Source organism: Gallus gallus, chromosome Z, assembly GCF_016699485.2.
Source record: "Gallus gallus isolate bGalGal1 chromosome Z, bGalGal1.mat.broiler.GRCg7b, whole genome shotgun sequence".
NCBI lineage: Eukaryota > Metazoa > Chordata > Aves > Galliformes > Phasianidae > Gallus > Gallus gallus.
In genome coordinates this window covers 886,399-910,125 of record NC_052572.1, presented here as the reverse complement: position 1 = coordinate 910,125, position 23,727 = coordinate 886,399, and the positions used below count along the sequence as shown (strand labels likewise).

The 23,727-nt window shown below is 37.5% G+C and overlaps 1 protein-coding gene and 1 long non-coding RNA gene across 5 annotated transcripts in view; both read left to right on the top strand.

Annotated features, from left to right (window-relative positions):
* Nucleotides 1-23,727, top strand: part of WDR7 (WD repeat domain 7) — a 115,785-nt gene that overhangs the window by 11,579 nt on the left and 80,479 nt on the right. For 3 of the 4 annotated variants that reach the window (XM_004948991.5, XM_040655973.2, XM_004948990.5), the window contains exons 4-18: nt 750-828; nt 1,122-1,296; nt 2,560-2,636; nt 4,313-4,432; nt 4,623-4,768; nt 5,274-5,376; nt 6,207-6,348; nt 6,847-7,095; nt 8,568-8,788; nt 10,294-10,489; nt 11,895-12,109; nt 16,012-16,781; nt 17,341-17,429; nt 20,652-20,741; nt 22,270-22,388. In XM_004948991.5, coding sequence (XP_004949048.1) covers nt 750-828; nt 1,122-1,296; nt 2,560-2,636; nt 4,313-4,432; nt 4,623-4,768; nt 5,274-5,376; nt 6,207-6,348; nt 6,847-7,095; nt 8,568-8,788; nt 10,294-10,489; nt 11,895-12,109; nt 16,012-16,781; nt 17,341-17,429; nt 20,652-20,741; nt 22,270-22,388 — 2,791 coding nt within the window. The remainder of the gene's footprint in view (nt 1-749; nt 829-1,121; nt 1,297-2,559; nt 2,637-4,312; nt 4,433-4,622; nt 4,769-5,273; nt 5,377-6,206; nt 6,349-6,846; nt 7,096-8,567; nt 8,789-10,293; nt 10,490-11,894; nt 12,110-16,011; nt 16,782-17,340; nt 17,430-20,651; nt 20,742-22,269; nt 22,389-23,727) is intronic. The other variant, XM_040655974.2, reaches the window with a different exon arrangement.
* LOC107051899 lies at nt 12,729-14,594 on the top strand. Its single transcript, XR_001463875.4, has 2 exons — nt 12,729-13,312; nt 13,374-14,594. It is a non-coding gene; the product is annotated as an uncharacterized LOC107051899 (long non-coding RNA).

The following is a 23,727-nucleotide window of genomic DNA, read 5'->3' as shown; positions in this document are numbered from 1 at the left end:
TTTTCTTTTGGGTTTAGAACAAGAACAAAAAAGCTTTCCTTGTGAAATGGTATATCTGATACAAAGGGGAAAAGTCACTGATAGATTTTGTTCTGGATAAATTTAGGCATAAAATTTTGAAAGTCAAAATTTAGCGGTAAAATTCTGTACATAAGGGTAAATTGTTTTGTTTTTTTTTTAAGTTCTCTGAAATCTGAATTAATTCCTAGAGGTAATTATGTTTTCTTATCAGACAAGTCAGAAAAACACTTTCTGATGCTCCTTTTTCTTGGTTGTTCTTTGATTTCAAGTTGGTCTTAGAAGTGCAGGAGAGTTCCAGGTGATGCTTCCACCTGTCAGCAGCTTGGAATCTCTGAAAAACCTTCAGAGTTCACTGCTGCATTCTGGTTTTCTGTAGTACGTTTTTCTTCCTCAAAATGTGGAAAAGATACCTTAGGGGGTGCAGTAGATGTACACAAAGACTTGAAAGAGTGGTGAGAGACATTAGAAATCCTCAGTTACGTACTTGCATTTACTTAATATTGATTCTTTATGATGTACTGTGGTATTTTATTCATTTCCTTTTGTCTTCGTAGAGAAGAACAGTCTGCACAGATTCAGATAGCACTGGATGCTCAAGTAGATTTTGTGGTTTCTTTGTCTAAATGTGATTCATACAGTTAATAACAAGTATTTAATTTATCCCAATGTAAATAATTAAATCCTTGGAAGACTTTGGATGTAGCTGTAATCTGCCTTTTGTATTTTAGGGAGATGTGTCTGTGGGATGTGAATGATGGCAGATGCATAGAGTTTACTAAGCTAGCCTGCACACACACTGGCATACAGGTCAGTATTTGTGTATGATTTGATGGTCCTATTCTGGACTGTATAGCATGGGTAACTATAGACAAGTTATTAAAATGGGCCTGAAGATGTTCACTTTATTAGTAAGTGCCCTGCATTTGGAAATAGAAAATAACAGCAGGTGGGAGCCTCTGCAAAAAGCTCCTTCATCACAACCCAGCAGCAATTTTTGAGTATGTAGCCACTAGAATGGATTTATGTAGTAGTGATCTAAATTAAAAATGAAATAGTCAATGTCTTGCATTGAGTGTAACTTCTGTATTGTCTCCGCTTAGTTCTACCAGTTTATGGTTGGGACTCAGCGTGAAGGGAGACTGTTATGCCATGGACATTATCCAGAAATTCTTGTTGTGGATGCTACCAGCCTTGAAGTTCTTTATTCTTTATTATCAAAGATATCTCCTGATTGGATCAGCTCCATGACTATCATTAAATCCAACAGAACACAAGGTAAGGTTTTCTGTTGCTTTTATTGTGGCTTCGCTTCCCTGCATTTTCTTCAGCTTTTCCAAGAGCCTAGGGAGGAATCCAAAATCTTGCTTCTTGCTTCTTTCTGCCATGCGGGTGATGAAGGTGATCTTGGGCAGTACCAAGCCCTAACTTACTGTAAAAGTAACAGATGTGTAGTTATTTCTGTCTCTGAAAATACAGCAGGAGAAGACTTGATAGTGTTGTGGGTATTCCTTCTGTTGCTGTTACATTAGATGAGAGTTTTAGCTCTGGCAAAATTTAAATATTTTTTCATGAGCTGAACATAAAATATAGCTAAATCCACTCAACAAGTTGCTCACCTGGTAAATCGATAAATTCATTCACATTCCTTACGAAGACAGAAAAAGTCTTATTTTTTTTTTTAATAGAAGCACATTCTGCTAGAGTGAAGAGTGGTAACTTGTTTTCACTGAGAGTTGTGAGAGTTTAGGAGAGCACTGTGATAGTAAGAGCCTGAAAACTGGCACAAGGCCAGGAAGAGGTGCAAGCACTCTAAATGCTGAGGCTGTCATCTACGTAACTAATGTGATGTGTGGCATACATTGAAATCATTTGGCATGTGAGAAGTTGTGATTTTGACAAGATATGTACATGTCATGAGTATTTCTTTTTATTAGTAGCTTTATAAAAAGCACTGTCATAACATTTTCGAAGCTACTATTGCAGAAAATACATTTAAAATCCTGGCGTGGGAAAGCTAAATCGCTGTCCCCGCAACATCAAAGTTACTGGAATAACTGGAAGTGAATTCTCATTTTAAGTTTTGTCTGGACTAATTTTACTTCTTGTTTTGTAATCATTTTTATATTTTGTAATCAAGAACTTGCCCCTTGCCTTGATGGAATTTTATTCTATACTAGACTTGCCTGATAGAAACAGGAATTTCTAGAAGATTTGGCACTGGATGTGGCTTTGGCATGTGTGGTTTTCTGCCTTTCTCCTCATCCCCCTCTATGTATTTTCAGCCCTATACTCATTAAGAGTGCTTGCTTCTCCAATTGTAAGACTTGCATAGATTCAGTGGTTTGATATTTGTGTGCATGTGTTTCTGGCATGCCACTTTATAAAATAAACATCTGATTTTGAAGCAAACATTTTAAGATTGTTTTGATAAACTTCAGTGTTGGAGTATTGTCAGTATTTGTACTCAGATACGCACAGTGTGTAACAAAATGAAGACATTCTTGTACCTACCAGCTTATTTTTTTGTTTTTTCCCCAGAGGATACTGTTGTTGCAGTTTCAGTGACTGGCATCCTGAAAGTATGGATAATAACATCTGAAGTTAATCGCATGCAGGTAAGCAAAGGCTTTTGTATTACTGGAATGTCCCAAAAGTCTTGAAGGGCACAGTACTGTCAGCTGTTGGTAACCAAATTTTTTTTTCTGGGACTCTGTTCTGATGAAGACGTAAGATCTAAATAAGGAGTGAGATATGAAGGTGTCTGAAAGGCTTACTGACCAGAGAGCATAATACTTTTCAATATTCATTATTAATTATCTACAGCTCAGTCTTATTGGTAATTCCTACTTTCCTATGTACTGATCAGTAGAACTCTTACAGGAGATTTAACAAACTTTTCTTGTGAATGATCTATTTAGAGAAGCATCTTAAATTAAAGACATAGATTATTATACTTGTTCAGCAATTATGGAAAAAAAAACCACCACATTATGACACATAAATAAGCTAGTTCAGTTTTTATATTTCAGGAGTGTTTATATCAGAAGAGCAACCAAGTCTGAATTAGCGTGGAAGACCAATGTAATGGAATTCCTTGCTTATAATCCTGTCAGTGGATGATAAAGATATTATTAATGTTCTTTGTTTTAAAATTTTGAGATTGGTGAAACCATTTGCTCTCAAGGTGTTTCTGAAAACATCTGTTGTGCAACTGATCACAATTTAGCTAACATCACATTTGGGATTTACATTAAGAAAGTAAAGTGGTGAGCACTGAAGAGCATATAAGTAAGAAACACAAAGACATAACTAATAGGAGTATATCACAGTATAGGCCATTTGGAATAGTGGGAACCTTGAAACAAGGAGCTGAGCTGAATCTGCTTAGTTTCAGCTGGCTGCCCAGAAGCCAGGTAATTCTTTGAGGGCAGTCGCACCTAAATAGCACAGCTGATCTGTCCAGCTGAGGATGAGGAGTTCACTAGGCTTAAGTTACAAAGGAGAAGGCTGCATGATCTCGGAGATCTGAACAATAATAGAAGGCTTGGTTTCTCCTTAGAAGTCTGCCATCTGGCATCTTATGAAACTGCCTAGTCCCTTTTCCATCACGTTTTCTGTCATGTTCTAAGTTCACTTTTAGCAAAGAAAAAAGCCAGCTGGGCATCATCTTGTTATCTGATTGCCATATGCATGCTTTCCTGTGAAGAGACTGCCAGTTTCAAGGGCTGGTTACTGTCGCTCTGTCTGACCATTTCAGTGGTTTGTTTGTAGTACAGCATGTTTTTTTCCTCATTTTTTAACATGGGGAAATACAATTTCAGGAAGGTAGTGTCTTGCCAGAGAGATCTGGAACAGAGTAAGGAGCAGCACAGACCCAGGAAAACAGGAGGACATGCTTAGACTTCGCAGGTGGGGAGTTTCCACCAGCGTCCCACCTTTCTGCAAGATTTCCCATTTTGCATCACTTCCTTCTGCTCCTCTGTGTATGTGCAGCTCGTATTTTTCGTAGCCTGCAGGCTTGACTTCTTAATCACAGAGCTGGCATTTGAGATAGGTTGTAGCAAAAGGAGTATCAAAATGAAATGTAAGTACTTGTTTCAGGTAGGATTCACAGAAACATTGACCAATGACTCAATTTGAGCAAGATTGAAACTATCAGTAAATGCCTTTTTTGAAGTTGTTAGGACAGTAATTAATACAGCTTGGTTTAGTCATGTTTTATTTAAAATTATTTGTGTGAAGTTAATGTTACATGTTTTTTTGTTTTGTTTTGTTTTTTGTTTTTTTTTAGGATACAACACCAGTATTTGAAGAGGAGTCAAAACCTATTTATTGTCAAAACTGTCAGAGTATTTCTTTCTGTGCATTTACCCAGCGGTCGTTGTTGGTAGTGTGCTCTAAATACTGGAGGGTAAGGAAGGCAGCTGAACAAAAGCTATCTTATTCTCACTACAGTAGCTGATGTAATGAAATTGCCAGTGAGACATTCTGAGCAAGTTGTTCTCAATCCTTTCAGTATGTCTCTGTTGAAACCAAAATTCATTGCTGGATGGACATTTTAATCTGTGATTAGTTGGTGATGGACTTTTGTTTCTTCTCAGGTTTTTGATGCTGGAGATTATTCCCTTTTATGCTCGGTCCCTAGTGAGAATGAACAGACCTGGACTGGTGGTGACTTTGTGTCAGCTGATAAGGTGATCGTGTGGACAGAAGATGGTCAGAGTTTCATATATAAATTACCAGCCAGGTACTCAACAATGAAAGCACTGCTTGTTTGGTTTTTGGAAATGAACATTGGAAATTTTGAATAAACACTGTGTATCTTTGGCTTGTACTATGTTACAAGATCATATGGAAGTTATGGAAACTATTATTTCATGAGCGTACCTGAAAGTGCTTGTCCCCTAGGTATGGCACCTCAAAGCAAGGATCTGTGAATAATCAGCCAAGGTTGCCCCACTGTTTTCAAGTACTTTGATATGTCTTTCACTTCTTAGTGGTAGCTGTTGGAGAATGTGATGGCAAGGAGTGCGTTTTGCATTTAAACAAGTCAAAATATCATTTAAATATTTCCTTAAGCAGTGATTATAGCAGTGGTCTGCAGTGTATTGTATTAACAATTGAAAAATATAACATTTAAGGGCTTGGACATTTTTGCTTAAGTACCTAGCATTTCATGTAGTTAGCTAATGGTACAGCAATCAGTCTTGTCACAAGGAATTTTAATCTTTTCTTTTTGTTCTTAAACTCAGCTGTCTTCCAGCCAGTGACTTGTTTCGTAGAGATGTGGGGAAAGCAGTAGAAAACTTAATTCCTCCTTTATTGTACAGTGTACTGGACAGAGCAGATAAACAGGTAAAATACCTTTCTTCTGTGTTTTCCTCTGTGGAAAACACTCCTTTAGAGTGTTGAAATATGTTTATGTCATGACATTTTTCTTCTTTTTAGAGTGTAGACCTTCAGGATATTTTTTTCTTTACTAGGGAAAGTAGACATTTGTTAGAAAAGTGGATGCCATTTCCTTGCTGTTTTTGTATTTGTTTTGGTTCTTAGTAGTTCTCAAATAAATGCAGAGATGAGTCTGTGGTCAAGTGAATCTTCAGTTCTCATATGCTAAGAGTTCGTCATTTGTCAGTGCCTGGTGTGGTGATTCTGAATTGGAAAGCTTAAGTTTTCACAACACAAAGAGATGCCAGTTCTGGCTAAAATCCTTGTTGAACAGTGCTTTGTTTTCATATTGCGTTGTGAAGTGCATCTGCTAAAATCTAATATATTTCTGGACGGTTATGTGATATGCCTAATCATGTATTCTGCTACAAGTGTAAGTAACTGTCTGATTTACAAATACTGTTGTTAGCAAACCATTGTAGGAATCCTTTTTTTTATATTAACTGTTTAAACTGTTGCCAAACTTGAGCATATATTTTAAACAAAAATATACATTTAGGATATATATGTATTTTAAAACTTTTTCTTTCCCTTAGAACTGATTTCTTTTCTAACTAACCACAGTTTCCATCTGATTCATATTGCTATATTTGTCCTTCCTACTAGAAGCATTGAGTAATTGGTTTTTGTTCTGCTTTCTAAAATACACAGTAGACTCTGTGGGAAATGTAAATATTCAGATCTGTGCATAGGTTGCCTGTGTCTGAAGTTTTTCAAATTTATTTTCTTTTCACCAGTTACTGATATGTCCCCCAGTCACCCGGTTCTTCTATGGACAAAGGGAGTTTTTCTCTAATCTGCTGATCCAAGGAGACTCTTCAGGGAGGCTGTGCATTTGGAGTATACCTGATACACTGGAACAACAAGACTGTGCAAAAGGTAGGTGTAACTAAGTCTTTTGCTAGGTCTGTTTATGAGTATCTGTTTTTTTGTCTGTTTGTTTCTGGATAAGGTACTGCTGCTTTTCCTGCAAATACATGAAGCTTTTCAGTTGTACTTTTAATTGCTAGCTTCCTGTTGGAGCTCTAGTAACTTGAAGTTTTTAATATATGATCAAAATCTTAGACTGGACATCTTTCGGTTATTACTTTTTAATTGCTTTTTCCCCTCCAAATTCCAGCTATGATGTCTGGAAGTACCATGTGCTGTCGGCGTATGTAATAACTTCTTGTAGCTAAACCATACGCTTTTCTATTCTCTCATGTATTGCTTCTTTGTGTAGCTTCCCTCAGGTAGCCAGTGAATTGATCTCCAAAATGTATCTTTTACTTTGAAAAAGATGTTGTAACACACTAACAGTTGTAACTTTGAAATCTCTTAATAAAAGCATTCCTGTTTTGGTTCTTCAATTAATTTTTTTTCTTTCTGTTCTAACAGGACTGCAAACAACAACTTCAATATCCCTCCAGGAAGCTTTTGATAAACTTACTCCTCGCCCAGCTGGAATTATAGACCAACTAAGCTTAATACCAAACATCAAGGAGCCACTTAAGGTTACAGCCAGCGTGTACATTCCAGCCCATGGGCGGTTGGTTTGTGGTCGGGAAGATGGAAGCATTGTTATTGTGCCAGCAACCCAAACTGCTATAGTTCAGCTTTTGCAAGGAGAGCATATGCTCAGGAGAGGTATGCTAATCAGCTTTTGAAAAGCACAACTGCATTACTGTGTGTGCTTATCACTTACTAGATACACTCAAGTATGAAACAGTCTTACAAAGAGAGCAGTAAAGATTAGGAATCATATAGCTATGTTCTTCATAACTCTGTTGTTACATTGTGATGAGGAAGCTAGGTAACGAATCAACTGTGGACAGTCTAAATGTATTTTTGAAGGAGTGTTCCTTCACTGGAGGAGTTCACGTGTTTCTCATGGGTTTCTGAGGTGCTGTAGCACAGATGGGCTGTGCATGCAGCTGAGTACTGAGGTGCCTATGAAGATCTCTTTGGAAAAATAACACATTTAAATGAGAATTTCTCCTAGTGTGTAGTGTAGTTAGTGAATGTGATACATTGTCCTGCTGTTGTACTTTTTGATACCAGATCATGTTGCTTTCGTACTTTCACAGTCTAAAGTCTCAGAAAAAGTATTTGAGCCCAGGATTCTTTGCAAATGCTAGCAACTAGAAATGATGTGTGAATGTTTTTTCAAGTATACAGTATATACAAGTATATATGAGGTTGTCAGTTATATCGTTATACCATTTCATTTATGCAAATAATTATTTTTAAATGTGAGTTCTTTTAAGTTGATGCATTATTCTGCAAATGACTGTTGGTGATTCTTACACTCAAAATACAGAAGTGCTTGTATGTTTTCTATGCAAGATTTGCAGTTCTTGCTAGAAAGCATAATTACAGTAAGAAAGTTCAACCATGTCGTACATGTGCTGCATAGAATACTTGACTCTGGTATTTACTTACTGACCTCCTTTTGTTAAATTTGCCAACTAAAAAGTCAGTTTTCAAAACCCGTTTTTCATTGGTTGGAAGATTACAGTGACAATGGTTTTTAACTGGCCCCTTTGATCTCAGTAAACAGGACTCACTGTTCCTGCAGTACGCAAAACTTTTTTGTTCACAAAAGTTGTTTTTCTTCTAAATTTAAATTTGTCATTTGTGCCTGTTCTGCTCAGGCTCTGCTGTGGCCAGTGCTAAATAAGATTTTGCAGTTTTTCTGGTACTGCTCTCTTTTGATTATATCTGTAGATAAATTAATGTTTGAGTGGGAAAAGCTTGGTATTTTTTTCTTTTTCCAGACCTTTGTGGAGTGTGGAGTGTGTTCTGTTTTGTATTCTTGTTTCTGACGGGATTATCTTAGGGTGGAGGCTGCTTTAAGGCAGCTGAAAATTGTGAGATTGTGCAGCCAGAGGAATCATCGAGTCCATATGAAGTTAAAACAAAAGACAATACTAGGAATATTTTAAAGCATGGCAAGGCAAATTCTTTAAAAACATCTGGCAAAAATGGAATATATGTATATTTTTTTAACACAGGCAGTGCTCTATTTTGTTTATTGTTCTGCCAAAATTAAAAATGTTTATTTTCCCTCTTTTCCTCTTTTCTCACCCCCCTGCCCCTGACCTTACCCCATTTCTCAGGTTGGCCACCTCACCGGACTCTCAGAGGTCATCGAAACAAAATTACTTGCTTACTGTATCCTCATCAGGTTTCTTCTCGTTATGATCAAAGGTATTTGATCTCAGGTGGTGTGGATTTCTCAGTCATCATATGGGATATATTTTCTGGAGAGATGAAACATATCTTCTGTGTACATGGTGGAGAAATTACACAGCTTCTAGTTCCACCAGAAAATTGTAGTGTAAGTTTTAAATAATATGTTCTGATAACCTGTTGTACACTTCCCATAAATGCTACAGCCCCTTAAATCCTTGAAAATGTGAATGCAATACGAAATACTGAAGCTCTAGCTCTGAGCCCAAGTATGACCCTTATAGGCATTTAAAAATAATGTAATCATTCTGATAATTTCGGTTGTGTTCACATCATGATTTAGCTATAGAAATAACTACAAATAGTAGGAAAAATGGGTATTCAAACATGGCTAGCTGAGGAAATGATTGGTTTTATATGATGTATACAGCATTAACAGTGGGAGAGGATTTCTACCACATGAAGTGAACTTATTTCTCTGATGATGTTTAAGGATAAGGCGAGCCACATTAGGTTAGCCTGTAGATTTTTGAGTGAAATTTTATTTTTCATAACTTGGATGAACAAGAAGAGTTTTATGCATATAATGACATTGATTTACTTCAAAATCATGATTTTTCTTCTTTTGTTTTTTTGTTGCTTTTTGTTTCCTTATTTTTTTTTCTTCTCATTCCCTTTCTCTTTTTGAACTTGATTCTGCTTTGTTGTCCTCACTTTCATTCCTATGTTCCTGTACCTCTGCACTGCCTCTCTCTCTCTGAGATGCTAATCTTCCTTGGATGTACCTTTGAAAACATTTGTAACTTAACACGTTAATCTAAACTAATTATAGATGTAAAGTTTTGAATTCAAACTGAAATATTAACATATGTTCCAAGTCTAGGAAGAGTTGGAAGAAAATATGAAGCTTTTAAAGTTGTTTATGGAATAGTTCTTTCGGAGTGACTTCAGCTGTTGGAGTATTCATTAAGTGTGTGCCAGGGACCTGAGTGTTCTGTCTCATGGATCACAGTGCCTGCCTTTCTTTTTTTTCCTTATTTTACTAAGGATCATGCATCAGTGTTAGGTAAAATACTTCAGCCTGTAGGGTAAAAAAAAAAAAACACAAAACAATTATATAAATGTGATGAGGTTGAGAGTAAGTATTCTGTATTTTATTTATTTTATTTTGTCAGATGACTAGGTCTTTTTTTTTTTTTTCAGATAAATAAACAACTTCACAGTTGCTTCCTATTCAGATTTTAAACATTTGTAAAACACTGATAGAAAATGATTAGCCTTTTGTGGAAAATTGGAAGGTTTCTGATGGTAATGTTCTAAGAGCAAGCAAATACATAAGTGAGTGGCTGCACTGAACAGTTTTTGATTCAGTGCATAACGTTTTTTCAGGGTAGTGATACTACTCAGCTCTGCAGAGATGGCAGGCTGGTCTGACAGCCGTTTGACTTTAGAAGTATGAGTGGTTTGCACCTGGAGAGTTTGGTCTGGTGGGATTCTGTTCCTAGTGATGACAGCAAGTTCTGCTGTATGTTTATGTCCCTGTGTTTTTCTTATAAAATATGTTGTTGATCATTACGCTTGATCCAGTGAAGATGAGAGTATTGAAAGTAAACTGTCTCCATTAGGACTAATCTGTATTTGTTTCTTTTAAAGGCAAGAGTCCAGCACTGTATTTGCTCTGTGGCCAGTGATCACTCTGTAGGTCTTCTTAGTCTGCGTGAGAAAAAATGCATCATGCTGGCATCCCGCCACCTCTTCCCTATTCAAGTGATCAAGTGGAGGCCTTCTGATGACTACCTGGTAGTGGGATGCTCTGACGGGTCCGTGTATGTCTGGCAAATGGATACTGGTATGGTTACAGTCAGACGTTGTTTAATCCGTTGTCTTAATAATGCTTGGTAATCTGTGTAAGTTGCATCTGAGAGAAGTGTTAATTTTTCTTCACTCTTCCTATCTCTCCTTCCCCATGTTCTCAAAGTTTGTAGATTAAATAAACCTTTGTTAAATACATATTTCAGTACTTAAAATGACTTGCTTGGTTTTGGAGAAATCTTCACGCATGCTTTCCAAGTTGTCAGTTTGTCAGCTTGTATACTTCCTCAGTTTGCTTGAAAGCTTGGTGTAGAAGTGAAGCACCTTAAATATCATTAGTATCTTCCTCTGTAAAGTGAAGGATAATGCTGAATTCTTTTTGTTTGGCTGGAGTTTGTTTTCCTTTGTTATTAAAGGGGTTAATGCTCCCTTTAGTGAAAATGAGCATTAACAGAATGGGCAACAGGGCATGAAATTGTAAGTTTGATTGTAAGAAATGTCTTTCTTAAAAGGGAGAAAGTGAAGAAAAAAATGTATATGCAGTATATAAACTGCCTTCTAATGCCTTAATTCACTTAAGGAAAAAAAATCCCAAACCTACAATAATACCTGAATATTATTTTCAGCTCACTGTGAAATAATCATTCCACTACTTGAAGGGAGTGTATAAGTAGAAGGGGGAATGACTGTTTACATGGGTGGATAGTGACAGGACAAACTGAGACAGGGGGGAGGTTTAGGTTAGGTAGTAGGAGGAAGTTTTCCACACAGAGGGACAGGTTGCCCAAGGAGGCTGTGGATGCCCCATCCCTGGAGGCATTCAAGGCCAGGCTGGATGTGGCTCTGGGCAGCCTGGTCTGGTGGTTGGTGACCCTGCACATAGCAGCGGGGTTGAAAGAAGATGATCCTTGTGGTCCTTTTCAACCCAGGCCATTCTAGGATTATGATTCTATGAAATCAAGATGAGGATTTCAACCCTGCTTACAGTAGAGGGTTGAAACTAGGTGATCTTTAAGATCTCTTCCAACCAAGTCCACTTTGTGATTTTTCTTTGTTTGTTTCTGAAACTTTAGGAAACAAAAAGGAATCTGAGATCCATCATGGGATGTTTAAGCTATGATAGTGGGAGGATGGGAGAGGGAAATCAAAGACCTGAGAACAAGATTCTGCTCCATGCTGGGCCCATGCAGTCTCCAGTGTCTGTGTAGTACAGGATCACTCTGTTTTTTTTTTTTTATCTTGTTTTGATTTTTGTTAATATTTTCTTTGCACACTTCAACCTCTTAGAAATTTGGGGAAATCCCATTCCTTCAGGAATATTACTTCTAAAAATAGCTGTTAACACCTCTGAAAATTCTATGCATTGCATCCTATTGTATTGTGATTTTGGGGGCATTCTGCATTGTTCTTGCATAACATACTGTTTTTCACAATACTTGAAGGTGCTCTGGACAGATGTGTGATGGGAATAACAGCAGTTGAAATCCTGAATGCCTGTGATGAGGCACTGCCCGCAGCTGTGGACTCCCTGAGCCACCCTGCTGTCAACTTGAAGCAGGCCATGACACGACGCAGCCTGGCTGCCCTGAAGAATGTGGCACACCAGAAGCTGCAGACCTTGGCCACCAACCTGCTGGCTTCTGAGGCATCTGACAAAGTAAGCTGTGTTCCACTTGGTCTACTTCCAGTGCAGCATCTGAACCAGTCTTCATTGTTTTAACCGAAAGAATCTTATCCAAGCCATCTGACATTTTAATAGGAAGACCTAAAGTTGATCTGCCTGGCCTTGGTTGGGTCCTGCATTCGTAGGATCATTAAGGTTTGAAAAGACCTGAAATCAGTTTATGTGGCTTATCTTTGTAACTTGAAAACTTTATAATTTCTTTTATATTCATGACTCATGAAAGAATTTAAAATATTTTTCTATAAACTTGTTACTGCCCTTTTGAGGTGGAAAATACCATTCTTCTTGTTAAGTGTGAGTCTACATAATTATCATGTTACTATGTGTTTAATATGTTAATATCTTGATGTTAAGAGCAAGTAAGATTGAGTTCATATGCTTCTGTAAATGCTTTTTTTGGTATTGCATATGAGAGGACAGTTTAGGTATTAAAAAAAAATCAAGACAAGCAAAAGAATATTCTGACAAGAGATAAATAGTTCAGTGATTTCAGAACCCTGTGATATCTATTTTTTTATTATTTCAGTTGTCCTTATGCCTGGGGTTAAAATCTCCAGCCAAGAAACTAATGTTAGATTTCACTTGTGACCGTTTTAAATCCTTTAACGGGAACAGTTTTTTCCCGGTCTGTAGGGGAAAACAGTTATATCTGCAGAAGCAAACGTAAGAAGCTAAAGGTTGATGGAGGGGTAATTGCATTATGAAAAATGTATGCTGAAAGAACTGCTGGGATTTCTCTTACTGATCTTCGCTCATTAGGGATTTCTCTCACTACTCTTCTGTACAGAAGCTAAGGACCTTTCCGAGGGAAATCCACCAGGATTCACCTTTCTGACTGCAACTGCCAGGATGTAGCTAGATGGAAGGGAAAGGCTTTGATTTTGAGTTTGTTTATTGGAGTAGGAAGATAAAGCTTGGATAGGTATCAATTTATAAGTAAGCAAAATGGTCATTGCTCCTTGCCTCTGCTAGGAAGGCTATGATTCTTGAGATATTTTGTTTCACTGATACAGACATTTAGAGATCATAATGATGAATTTGTTAAATTGAGATCATCACAATCCAAATAATGTTTTCTTTATTTTTTGTCTGGTTTTGTGTGAGAGCAAATTTCATTATATTGGAAGGAATATCGAGGAAACTGAAAAAATAGCCTCGGAGATGTGTACTAGAGAAGTATCTAAGAAGCTTTCCCTGCCATGACAGTTTGCTCTGTTGGATCCTGCTTTGAGCAGAGTTGGGGATTAGATGATCTCCATCTTTAGAATTGTTGTGACTGTCCCTTACATATGTAAAATCAATAAAGAAAAATATTCTGATTCCAAAATGCTGCAATTCATCATTTTTCCCTTCCTAGTAGACTTTGAAGGTATTGAATTTGATTAGCCTGCTAATGCAGAAAAATATTTCTGGAGTCCTAGGAAAAAAAAGCTTCCATTTTTCCTTTTTTCTCTTCACTAAATGCGTTTGTAATGTCCTGGTAGGCTGAGCTTTGACCACCAGGGAGCAGCAGAGAGCTGCTTCCAGTTTCAAATGTTTTATATCGATTTAGTTTTTTTCTCATATCTTCTATTTTGCTTGGAAAAGAGTTGTCACTTATAAAGAGCATTCTTTAGAACAGTGTGTGCTCAGATTTGTGCACAGTATTCCTACTGAATCCAATATGACTGTCAGTGTCACTTAATTATTAATGCTGTGCTTCTGCATGCAGTGCAGATGTTTGTGTTTTGTGCACAGGAGACATTAACGTGAAGGTACTGCTATCTGCAGAGAAATGGTGCATATCACTGCAAAATGTGTTCTGTCCCACAGGGAAATGAGGATTAATAACCAAAGGAGTTTGATTATTTTGCTTCTAATTTTATTGTTTACATCATTACCAGAGCCCTTGTGTAAAAAGTTTCCTACATTACATTCAAAGAAATTAACTTGGTTTTTGTGATAAATAAGGAACGTGTTAATAAATCACTGAATTTTAGAACAGGATTTGTAATTATTTATTGACATTTAGTTATTTCTCTTCTGGTTCCAATTACCTGTTATTTGCTTCTTATGGGAAAATTATTTAATAAGCACAGTTTGTGTGTTCTTGGGATTTACCCGAGAAAAGCAGGAGCAGGAGGGCTTGTCCTAGCACTGTCTGAAACCTTCTTCAAGGCAGCAAGTTGTCTTTTGGTGGAGGCAAAAAAGAAGAGTATAAATCTTAAAAGAAGGCTGGTCTTTGGTGCATGCAGTGCCTGAAACTTGGCTGAGGCTGTGGAAATGCCAAATACAACTCATTATTGAGAATTGCCCTCTGAAAGTAAAGCAGTGGGTGCAGCAAGCTAACCAGGGGTTGTACTTGCTCTCTTACACTACTGCTCCTGCAGTAGAATGTGAACATTCATCAAAATACTAGCAGCCTTAAATTAAGAGTCTGAAAATTAAAAAAAAAAAAAAAAAATTAGAAAAATGAAAATTATAATATCAAATACAGCAATTTGACTAGACTAGTTTCAGGTAAACAAACTTCAGGCAAGTTTTGTTTGAACAGAATTGAAAGAGCAGTGAGTGGGCACTTAAAAAAAAAAAAAGTGTATATATAAGTGTGTGTTTGTGTGTGTGTGTGTATATATATGTATATATATACACTTTCTTTTCCCCTGGGCCTCTTGCTGTGAAGCATGGATAGTTTGTTCTTGTTCTGCTCATCAGGGTAGCTGAGCCTTTCAGACAGGTGCATTTCCAAACCTAAAGCTCATGTGTTTCTTTAAGGAGGTCAGTTTTTCCTCTGAATATTTTTCTGTAAAAAGCAATCTCATTTAAAAACAAATATTCTATATCTCTGAAGAGTGTAAAGTGTAGCAGCTACAGAAAATGCTGAGTGCTTTGAGATTAAAAAAAAAAAAACAAACAACTGTGAATGGAAACCTTGGGTATTAAAATAACATTTATTTCTAAACTAACTTCATACCCTGAAACAATCGATGAACGTGAGATGGTGAATATTATATTCCTTTGTGCCAACAGCATTTTGAGGATCTTTACAGGTATAATGGAAAAATAATAGGTGTACATCATTTCTGTTTTCAGATACCTGTTAATGAAATCCTGTATGAAACTGACAGTAGTGAAGTAGTTGTAGGACTAGAAGTATTTACTGTCTTGGAAAAAGTACCTGATAGATGAAGTAAATGCTGGGTTGATGTATATGCCCAGTTTTTCAATTAGAGAATATTAATATGTATGTAGAGGTGAATATGTTTGCTTTTGTGATTTGTTGTGATAAATGCACCTGTAAGTGTTCCAGGGGTGAAATAGACCAGAAAGTGGGTGTGTTATGTGTTTTTATTGGTCAGCAGGCTTTCAGTAAGGAATACTCTTGGTCTAGGGGATATAAGGCTTTTTTAAGATGTACTCTTTGATTCATGTTTGTGGAATATCAGGATGCTTAAAGAACAGAATAGAAGTATGTTCTAAATTAGTGTATGTATAGAATGTGCAAATGTTTGTTTGAGTTATCAGTTATTTGTATAGTCTGGTTTATACCTCTGTAGATAAGCATATATCTATTTGTAAATACAATGTAAATGTAATAGCTACAAACCTTGTTAGTTTCAAAGTAACTGCTGTGAAATCTGCGCTTACATTTTTCCTTATCTAGAGTTCTGTTTATCTGATAAACTTAAGTAAATGAAATCATTGTATTTTAGGATTGTAATATTTGATCACAAGTCTGAAATTGTTGATGGAATATTAGAATATTTTTCATGTTTTATGCCCATGTGATTTTTCTAACTTTCATCACCTTTTAGGGGCTAAATGCAAAAAAAAGTATAAGAACAATTATCCAGTGACAATTTCAAAATACTTTTTTCTTTTTTTTTCTTTTGTAGGGGAATTTACCTAAATATTCACATAACTCTCTGATGGTTCAAGCTATAAAGACTAACTTGACAGATCCAGATATACACGTGCTCTTCTTTGACGTGGAAGCACTGATAATTCAGCTGCTGACCGAAGAAGCCTCAAGACCCAACAGTGCCCTCATCTCTCCAGAGAATTTACAGAAGGCCTCTGGTGGGTCTGACAAGGGAGGCTCCTTCCTGACTGGTAAGCGAGCAGCTGTCCTCTTCCAGCAGGTCAAGGAAACCATCAAAGAAAACATAAAGGAACATCTTCTTGATGATGAAGACGAGGATGAAGACTCAGTGAGACAGAGAAGAGAAGACACTGACCCAGAATATCGTTCTGGCAAATCCAAACCATTAACTCTACTAGAGTACAACCTAACCATGGATACAGCAAAGCTTTTTATGTCCTGTCTTCATGCATGGGGCTTGAATTCTGTTCTAGATGAGCTTTGCCTTGATCGTCTCGGGATGCTTAAGCCACACTGCTCAGTGTCCTTTGGCCTTCTGTCTAGAGGAGGCCACATGTCTCTGATGCTTCCTGGCTACAATCAGCCTGTAGGCAAACCATCTTATGATGGCATGGAGTTGGGCAGGAAGATGTCCATTACAGAAGGATTGGGAAAGGGGACATATGGCGTGTCACGTGCTGTCACCACCCAGCATCTCCTCTCTGTCATATCGCTGGCAAACACGCTGATGAGCATGACCAATGCAACCTTTATTGGAGACCACATGAAGAAGGGCCCAACCAGGTAGAACCAATACCCCTTTTAATGTGTGACAACTTCTGTTCAGAGTCTCTCTTCAAATATGGTGTTTAATTTTGTTTAATTTTACAGTGGAGTTTGGTGTATGAAGTGGCTATGAAAACTTATAGTACCCAGGCAACCAATGTGTTTCTTCTTTCATGGCAATAGTATATTTTTATGCCAAGATAATGCTATTGCTTTTAATCAGGTTGCAGAAGTTACAATGTTAATATAACGTGAGCTGATGTTAATATGATATGTTAATGTCAGTGTTAATATAATATCGGGCTGAAAGCCCATTTCTGTCCTTCTTTTTAATACTTACAGGATTTAAATAGATTAAAGAGTAGGTCAGATTCCAGGCAAATCAAAACATACAAACATGCGTAACCAAGAAAGCGAGGAATTGTAAATGAGATACTTCTTTGATGTCAGTATGACTGTTCTTTGCTGATTGCCTTTCAAAGTTTGTTTGGATGCGGTATGTTAGCAAATAATCTTTCTTCATTTTTCTCCCCTTTTCTCCTTTTCCTTCTTTATGCTCTCTCCTCGCCTACTTCAGGCCACCCAGGCCAGGCACACCCGAAATGTCAAAAATGAAGGCACCTCCATCAATGGCAAGTCATGCAGCCCAAGGACAAATTAAACAAGGTAGAAATCACTTTCTTCAGAACAATTTCATATGTCTTCTCAGCTCTATATGCTAAATTCATCATGTTATTATCATGAGATAAAAATATTACTAGCTTCTACATGACATACAAAGGTAGTGTTATATTCTAGATAAAAGTTGAAATGATTAAGACCTTTTTAAAAATCAATAGTGATTCCCTGACATGGAATTTTTGCACATTTTTCAGTGCTACATAACATTCAGATGTTGAGGTGTCCGTAAGACATTCACAGTCTGTAAAGCAGTCTTATACAGAGTAACAGAAAAATGTTTATCATACTTACAAACTAAAGTATAATGGTAAAACATATGTAAACATGTAAATATTTCCTCTTCCTTTTTAAAAGGAGGAGGAATTTTAACACTACTTCTACCACTGCTGCTGTTTATTATCTGTAGTTATGAAAGATGGCAGTGAATGATACTGGATCCTTTAGGAGTCTGCATTCTCTTTTATTTCATGAGTACAGTGGCTAGATATAGAACACAGAACAGCATATGATAGAAAAGAAGGATGTACATAAGGTTCGACTTCAGTTCCTGAAGTGGTGGGAGCAGGACAGAAGCAGTCCTGCAGAGAATGGAGGGATGAAGGACATGCCTCCTCCTCTGCTGAATTAGAGCTGCTATTCACTGGGGCAAATGAGTTACTCCCCTCAATGACAAAAATCAAGTAAATCTGTGACAACATGGCATAGCCTTTTTACCTTGAGTGCAGAACTAAGGAGCAGTAATATGTTTGCTGCAGCTGCTGGAGACACAGGCAGCGTCTGCTCATGTAATTTCTTTAGAAATTACAGTTAAAAAAAAAAAGCTATTAAAACTTTGCCTCTTTTGAGGTACAGAGCAACTTGCAATTTGTAAGATGGTTGCATTTTGGAGAAAATAAATGCTTTATTATTGTGGTATTTTATGGATATGTATCTTCTGTATTTTGAGTATCATTTGTGTATGTCCTTACATATATCTTTAAACTATGAAACTGCTCTTGTATTAGAAAACTGGTAAACACAACAGGTAACTGACACATCAATTGTGATTTTCATCATTTGCATCCAAAAGTGAGGATATGTATATCCAAAGAGGAAACTTGCTAGTCAGAGATGCTTTTGTTTGTACTCTTGTGCTAAATACAAATTTGTTTTCATCTGTATTTTGAAAGAGGAAGCCAGTTTCAGGAGTGATATGCATCAAACTTTACTTTTCATGTAAGGATGCTACAAAAATAGAGAAGTAGCAGTCAATAACAAAAAAGTGGAAATTAAAAAAACAAAAAACCAAAAAAACAGCACAGTAGGGCTCTTGTCTCTATATGTGCTTTTTTAATAAGCTGTTAACTTTTCTTTGGAAGATGTGTACTTGAGAGGCCAATGTTTCCCAGAAGTGATATCTTTTGGGCAAATTCAATGCCAGAGAAAGCATATTTATCACAGATAACATATGCTCTTATTTTTAAGTGTACAATTATATTGCAGTTATCCTTTCCTGAATGAAAAGAATGTCAATTTTCTTTTGAAACAACTTTTTTCATTATGATGGTAGACTTATATAATGTAGGATACCCAGTGGAAATATTTTTAACTTCATCATAAATAATTGATAAAAATAGAAATTACATACATGGTCAAAAGTATAGAAAAAATGCTATTGTTCCTAAACTGTGATGTTTTGGGGTGTTTTTCCTGTGTTTGTCAGCGTGGCTTGAATGCTCCTGGAGGAAGAGTTTGAGTGGTACCCTTAGGTCATACGTTTACATCCCATTGTGTGCTACTTACACCATGTTGCTGCTCATAAATTACCAGTGCTTCTTAAAAATCAATTAGTATAGATACGATTAATGGATAGTATGACATGCTGGATGTCCATCTATTTGACCTGTATTTGTCCTGAGCTCAGCACATCTCTGTGCTACTCTGCTATTGGGGCAGCTGCTTCCATCACAGTGATTGTTATAGTTATTGACTCTTGCAGACAGAGAACAACAACAACAGGGAGAAATTTCAAAGTCTTCAATTTCTTAAAAATTCTTTTAAGAAATAAACAAACAAAAAAACAGCACAGAAATTTAAGTTTATTTTCCATAAATTGAACAGCTTCTTTTATACATCTGCTGAAAGCAGTTTTTGTTGTGTAGTGACTTCTGCTGCTCATGCTGTCACTATACACGTGCCATCGTGCTGCATTCATGTGGAAGGCACGGCAAAGTGTCCCTGATGCAGATGTCCTCCAGTGACAATAGAAGTTCACTGCATGAAAAGCAAACAGAAGACAATGCTTAATCTGTTCAGGAGCTTGAACCCATTGTTGTTCTGCAACGGAATAAAAGAGAGGGATTAATTTGAAGATGCTTGTGCATGACATATGGTAATTTCTCAGCAGGAAGGAAGTGTCAGATAGGGACCTCTAAATCTCCACATTGACCTCTGGTTGTAGCGTGTGTATGCCATAAGGTCTGCATGTCTTTTCATGTGATAAAGTTCAACAATGAGCATTATGGAAGTATAATGTTTAGAACTGATTTTAAATTGCATTTGCACAAGAAATTACACAGTTTACAAAGTAAATACATCACAGCTGCTGCTTGGAGCACGTGCTTTCCTGTCAGCTTGCCTGTAGTGTTACCCTGGATGCCTTACATCCATCTGCTTGACATTCTCAGCCCTTTTCTCTGGTTTAGGATCAAGCTTGTTTGAATAGGGTCAGATTTAAAATGGAACTATATTAAAACTAATCATCAGCATTATGTTCTGTGGCTTTTTAAGATGAACAGGTGGGGCAGCCCAGGTTTGAAAGGGATTGTTTCTGGGTTGTTTGGTTGTAAGGAGCAGTGCAAATTCTTAATCTATCTTGATATGGGAAGAAACCCCAAAACAGAATCAAAACTCCTGCTTTGAAACACACAGTCAACAGTGCTGCTGAAGTGAGCCCCAGCTTTCCAAGCCCATAGTTGTGATCTTTTTATTTGCAAATACTTTCTTCTCAAAACATGCAGCGTTACGTTAGTGAATCTGTTCTTCTATGGTTGCATGCCTTCTCACTGACACTCCGCTTCTTGTAAAGCCTAGAAGTTTTTTTTTTTTAAGTTTAATATTATCATGGTTTTGTTTTTCATTCTTCAGTGATACTAATCTGTTTTTCAGAAGCTGCTATCCTCACTTTCCTATTTTTTTCTCTTTATTTCTTCTTCTTTCCTCTGCAAGTTGCTCCTGCTGTTTCTTCTAGCACTGAAGCTGGTCACTCTGGCTCTGACACTGCTCCTCCTTTACATACCTGTTTCTTAGTAAATGAAGGTATCTTTCCACATTTTTTTCTATCAATTTATCTTTTACTTTCAACTAATGTTCTTTATCATTGTTATGATGTGACTTTAATTTGTTCTATGGAGGTATTTTTCTTTCCAAGTGACGGAGGTAATGAGTTTATTCTTCCGTAGTTTGCTGTTAGAGTGTGAACAGATGTGGTTTGTCTGTCCAGGACTTTCTGTCAAAGTTCAGTTCTCAGTGTCCATGTCAAAGGTTGGATTTCAGACCGTGTCTGGCTTTGCTAAATAAGGAACCATTTTTTAAGTAGGAAGAATGTGAGTGACTGAAGCCACACCATGTGCAGTTTGTGTCTCACTGCTGTACTTCCATGTGGGTACGGCTGCTACTCCTTGGTGCAAAGGCTCAGCTCCATCTGGAGCGAGGGGACCTTCTGGGACTGCCTGTGGCACAAACCAGGAGGCTAAACCTTTTGTGATACTTTATCTGTGAAACTGAACCAAAATGAGCTTCACATCACTTAAATCTGATTTGTAGTGCTTATGAAGACAAAGTGTTCAATGAGACTACTTGGGGTTTGTGGTTGTTTTTTTTTTCTAACAAGTCTACCTCTGTTGTGAAGAATGACCTTCTGCCCTAAAGATTGGCGCACACACAAAGAACCTAACACAGACCAAACTAACCCCCAACACCTGTATCACTGCAGGGAATTTGTTTTAAACCTTTGCTTTGATACCTTATTGCTAAGCCATAGATTTGTGGGTTTTTTTTCGTAGGAATTTCAGGTATTAGATGTTTTTTGTTTTTTTTTCTTGTAGCATCATGAAAAGGTTTGGTAGTTAATGTACTGTGATTTTTGTGTTCACCATTGCTGACAAATTAAAAATGCAGATCCAGGCTGGATGTGGCTCTGGGCAGCCTGGTCTGGTGGTTGGCAACCCTGCACATAGCAGGGGGTTGGAACTGGATGAGCATTGTGGTCCTTTTCAACCCAGGCCATTCTATGATTCTATGTTTTATATGCTCACTGGGAATATTTCTCACTTCTCAAGTCAAAGTAGATCATAATACTAATAGCATGTTTTTGGTGTACATTACAATAATTTTAGGATCTGTGTCATTTGAGGTTGATACACACCTCTTTAGTGCTTTTAACTAAATAATATTGCAGGTTTCCAGTGTGAAGCAGGATTTAGATGGGAAGAGTGAGGTTAGTGGACAAATGCGTGCTTTGATGTGCTGGCATACCTCCTTAAAAAGTCTATAATATTCCTACTGGTAATTTGTATGATTAGCATTCTTTAAATGAATGGCATCAAGCTTGCATGTAGGACATTATGTGAAAATAATGGAAACTAGTGTTTCAACAGATCATTGAAGATGGTCTTGAACTCAAGACTATGGCTTGTGCCTAGGAGCTTTTCTGTATTTATTGTGTTGAACATACTCTGAGGGTTGCAAGTTTGAAATGCAGGCCTGTGATTCAGTGCAGTTATATTTCTTTTTTGAGAGAGGATGAAAAGGAGTATTTCTGATGTGTTCTTCTGTGTTTGCACAGGGTGGAGCCAGCTTGCTGCCATGCACTGCGTGATGCTGCCAGACCTGCTGGGTCTGGACAAGTTCAGGCCTCCTCTTCTGGAGATGTTGGCTCGCAGATGGCAGGACCGCTGCCTGGAGGTGAGTTCATAGGATGGCAGAATTACAGACCAGCTGTGTTGGAAGACACCACAGAGTCTCCCAGCCCCACTCTGCCGTGGACTGGTTGCCCTTTCCAGCTCAGACTGCACAGGGCCACATCCATGTCCTTGAGATCTCCAGGGATGGGGCACTCACACTTTTCTGAGCAGCCTGTATACGAGTTCAGCAGTCATTTTCTGTTGATGGGTTTTTGTTTTTTGTTTTCCCCCAACGCTCAATTCTAAAAACCCCGAATAATAAGCTTCCAAATATCAGTCTTACCTTTTAAAGTCTTTCTTTATTTAAGTGATACATTTAGATGAGAAATGGCTCCTGTGATGTGCCACTAGATGGCAGCCTTGTTCCACTGCAGCAGGAGCAAATCACTAAGGGAGACCTTAGGAAAGCCCAATTCCCAGCAGCAGAGCCTTCTGTTCTGCCTTGGGGCACCGGGAAGAGAGGGTCTGTGGAGGTAGGAGAGGAGAGGCAGAAGTGATTCATGTGTTGCACTGTTTGAATCTTTTGTTACTTTGGTTTTTATTAATGCAGAGTGCAGCTTTATGTACCTGTCCAATGTTGGTGGCTTTTATTAAGCTCATTTTTCCTTAATATAAAAGGTACTTTCTGACACAAGTTCTTGTAGATTCAGTAGGTCAGTTTTCCAGTTAACCTCTGTCAAAATGCTGAAGAAATGATTGTCTCTCTCTGTGTTTGTTGTTTTTTTTTTTAACCTTTTCTGTGACATATACTGTATTACTTCTTTCTAAAGAGATTCCTGGATTAAAATTTCTCATATTCCATAATGAATCTCTTTAGGATCAAAAACTAACCTATGTTTTTTTTTTCTCAAGAGACTGCTGAGTTGCTTAATTTGTTGGAGCTTATGTACAGCAGTCAGTAAGTGGTTTGTCACCAACAGTGTGATAAATGACTGCTAGGCCTTAACACTACACCTATGCTACCGTGGCAAAAATTTCGTTGACTGTGCACCTTTCAGAGTAGGAAAGGAGGAACAGAGCTGGATTATAGGCTGTAGGTCTTCAGCAGTCTTGTAACTTAATGGGGAATAGGCTTTTTGCTAGCTCGGTGCCTGTTCTTCTGCTAGATAGGACATCCTGTGAGATGGTTTCCTGACAGGATAATTGCACTTTGAAACTAATTAGGGTTTGTAAGCAATAGGAGTCCAGTTTCTGGGTATCTTGAGGTGTCAAGTTAGCGTTTTGCTGGTCCCTACTTGCCCACAGTTTTCTGTCTTACCTTGATTGAGTTGCATAACTTCCTTGTGTGCATATGTTGCTCTGTCTTCTACATTGCACACAAATGAGATTATCTCATTTGA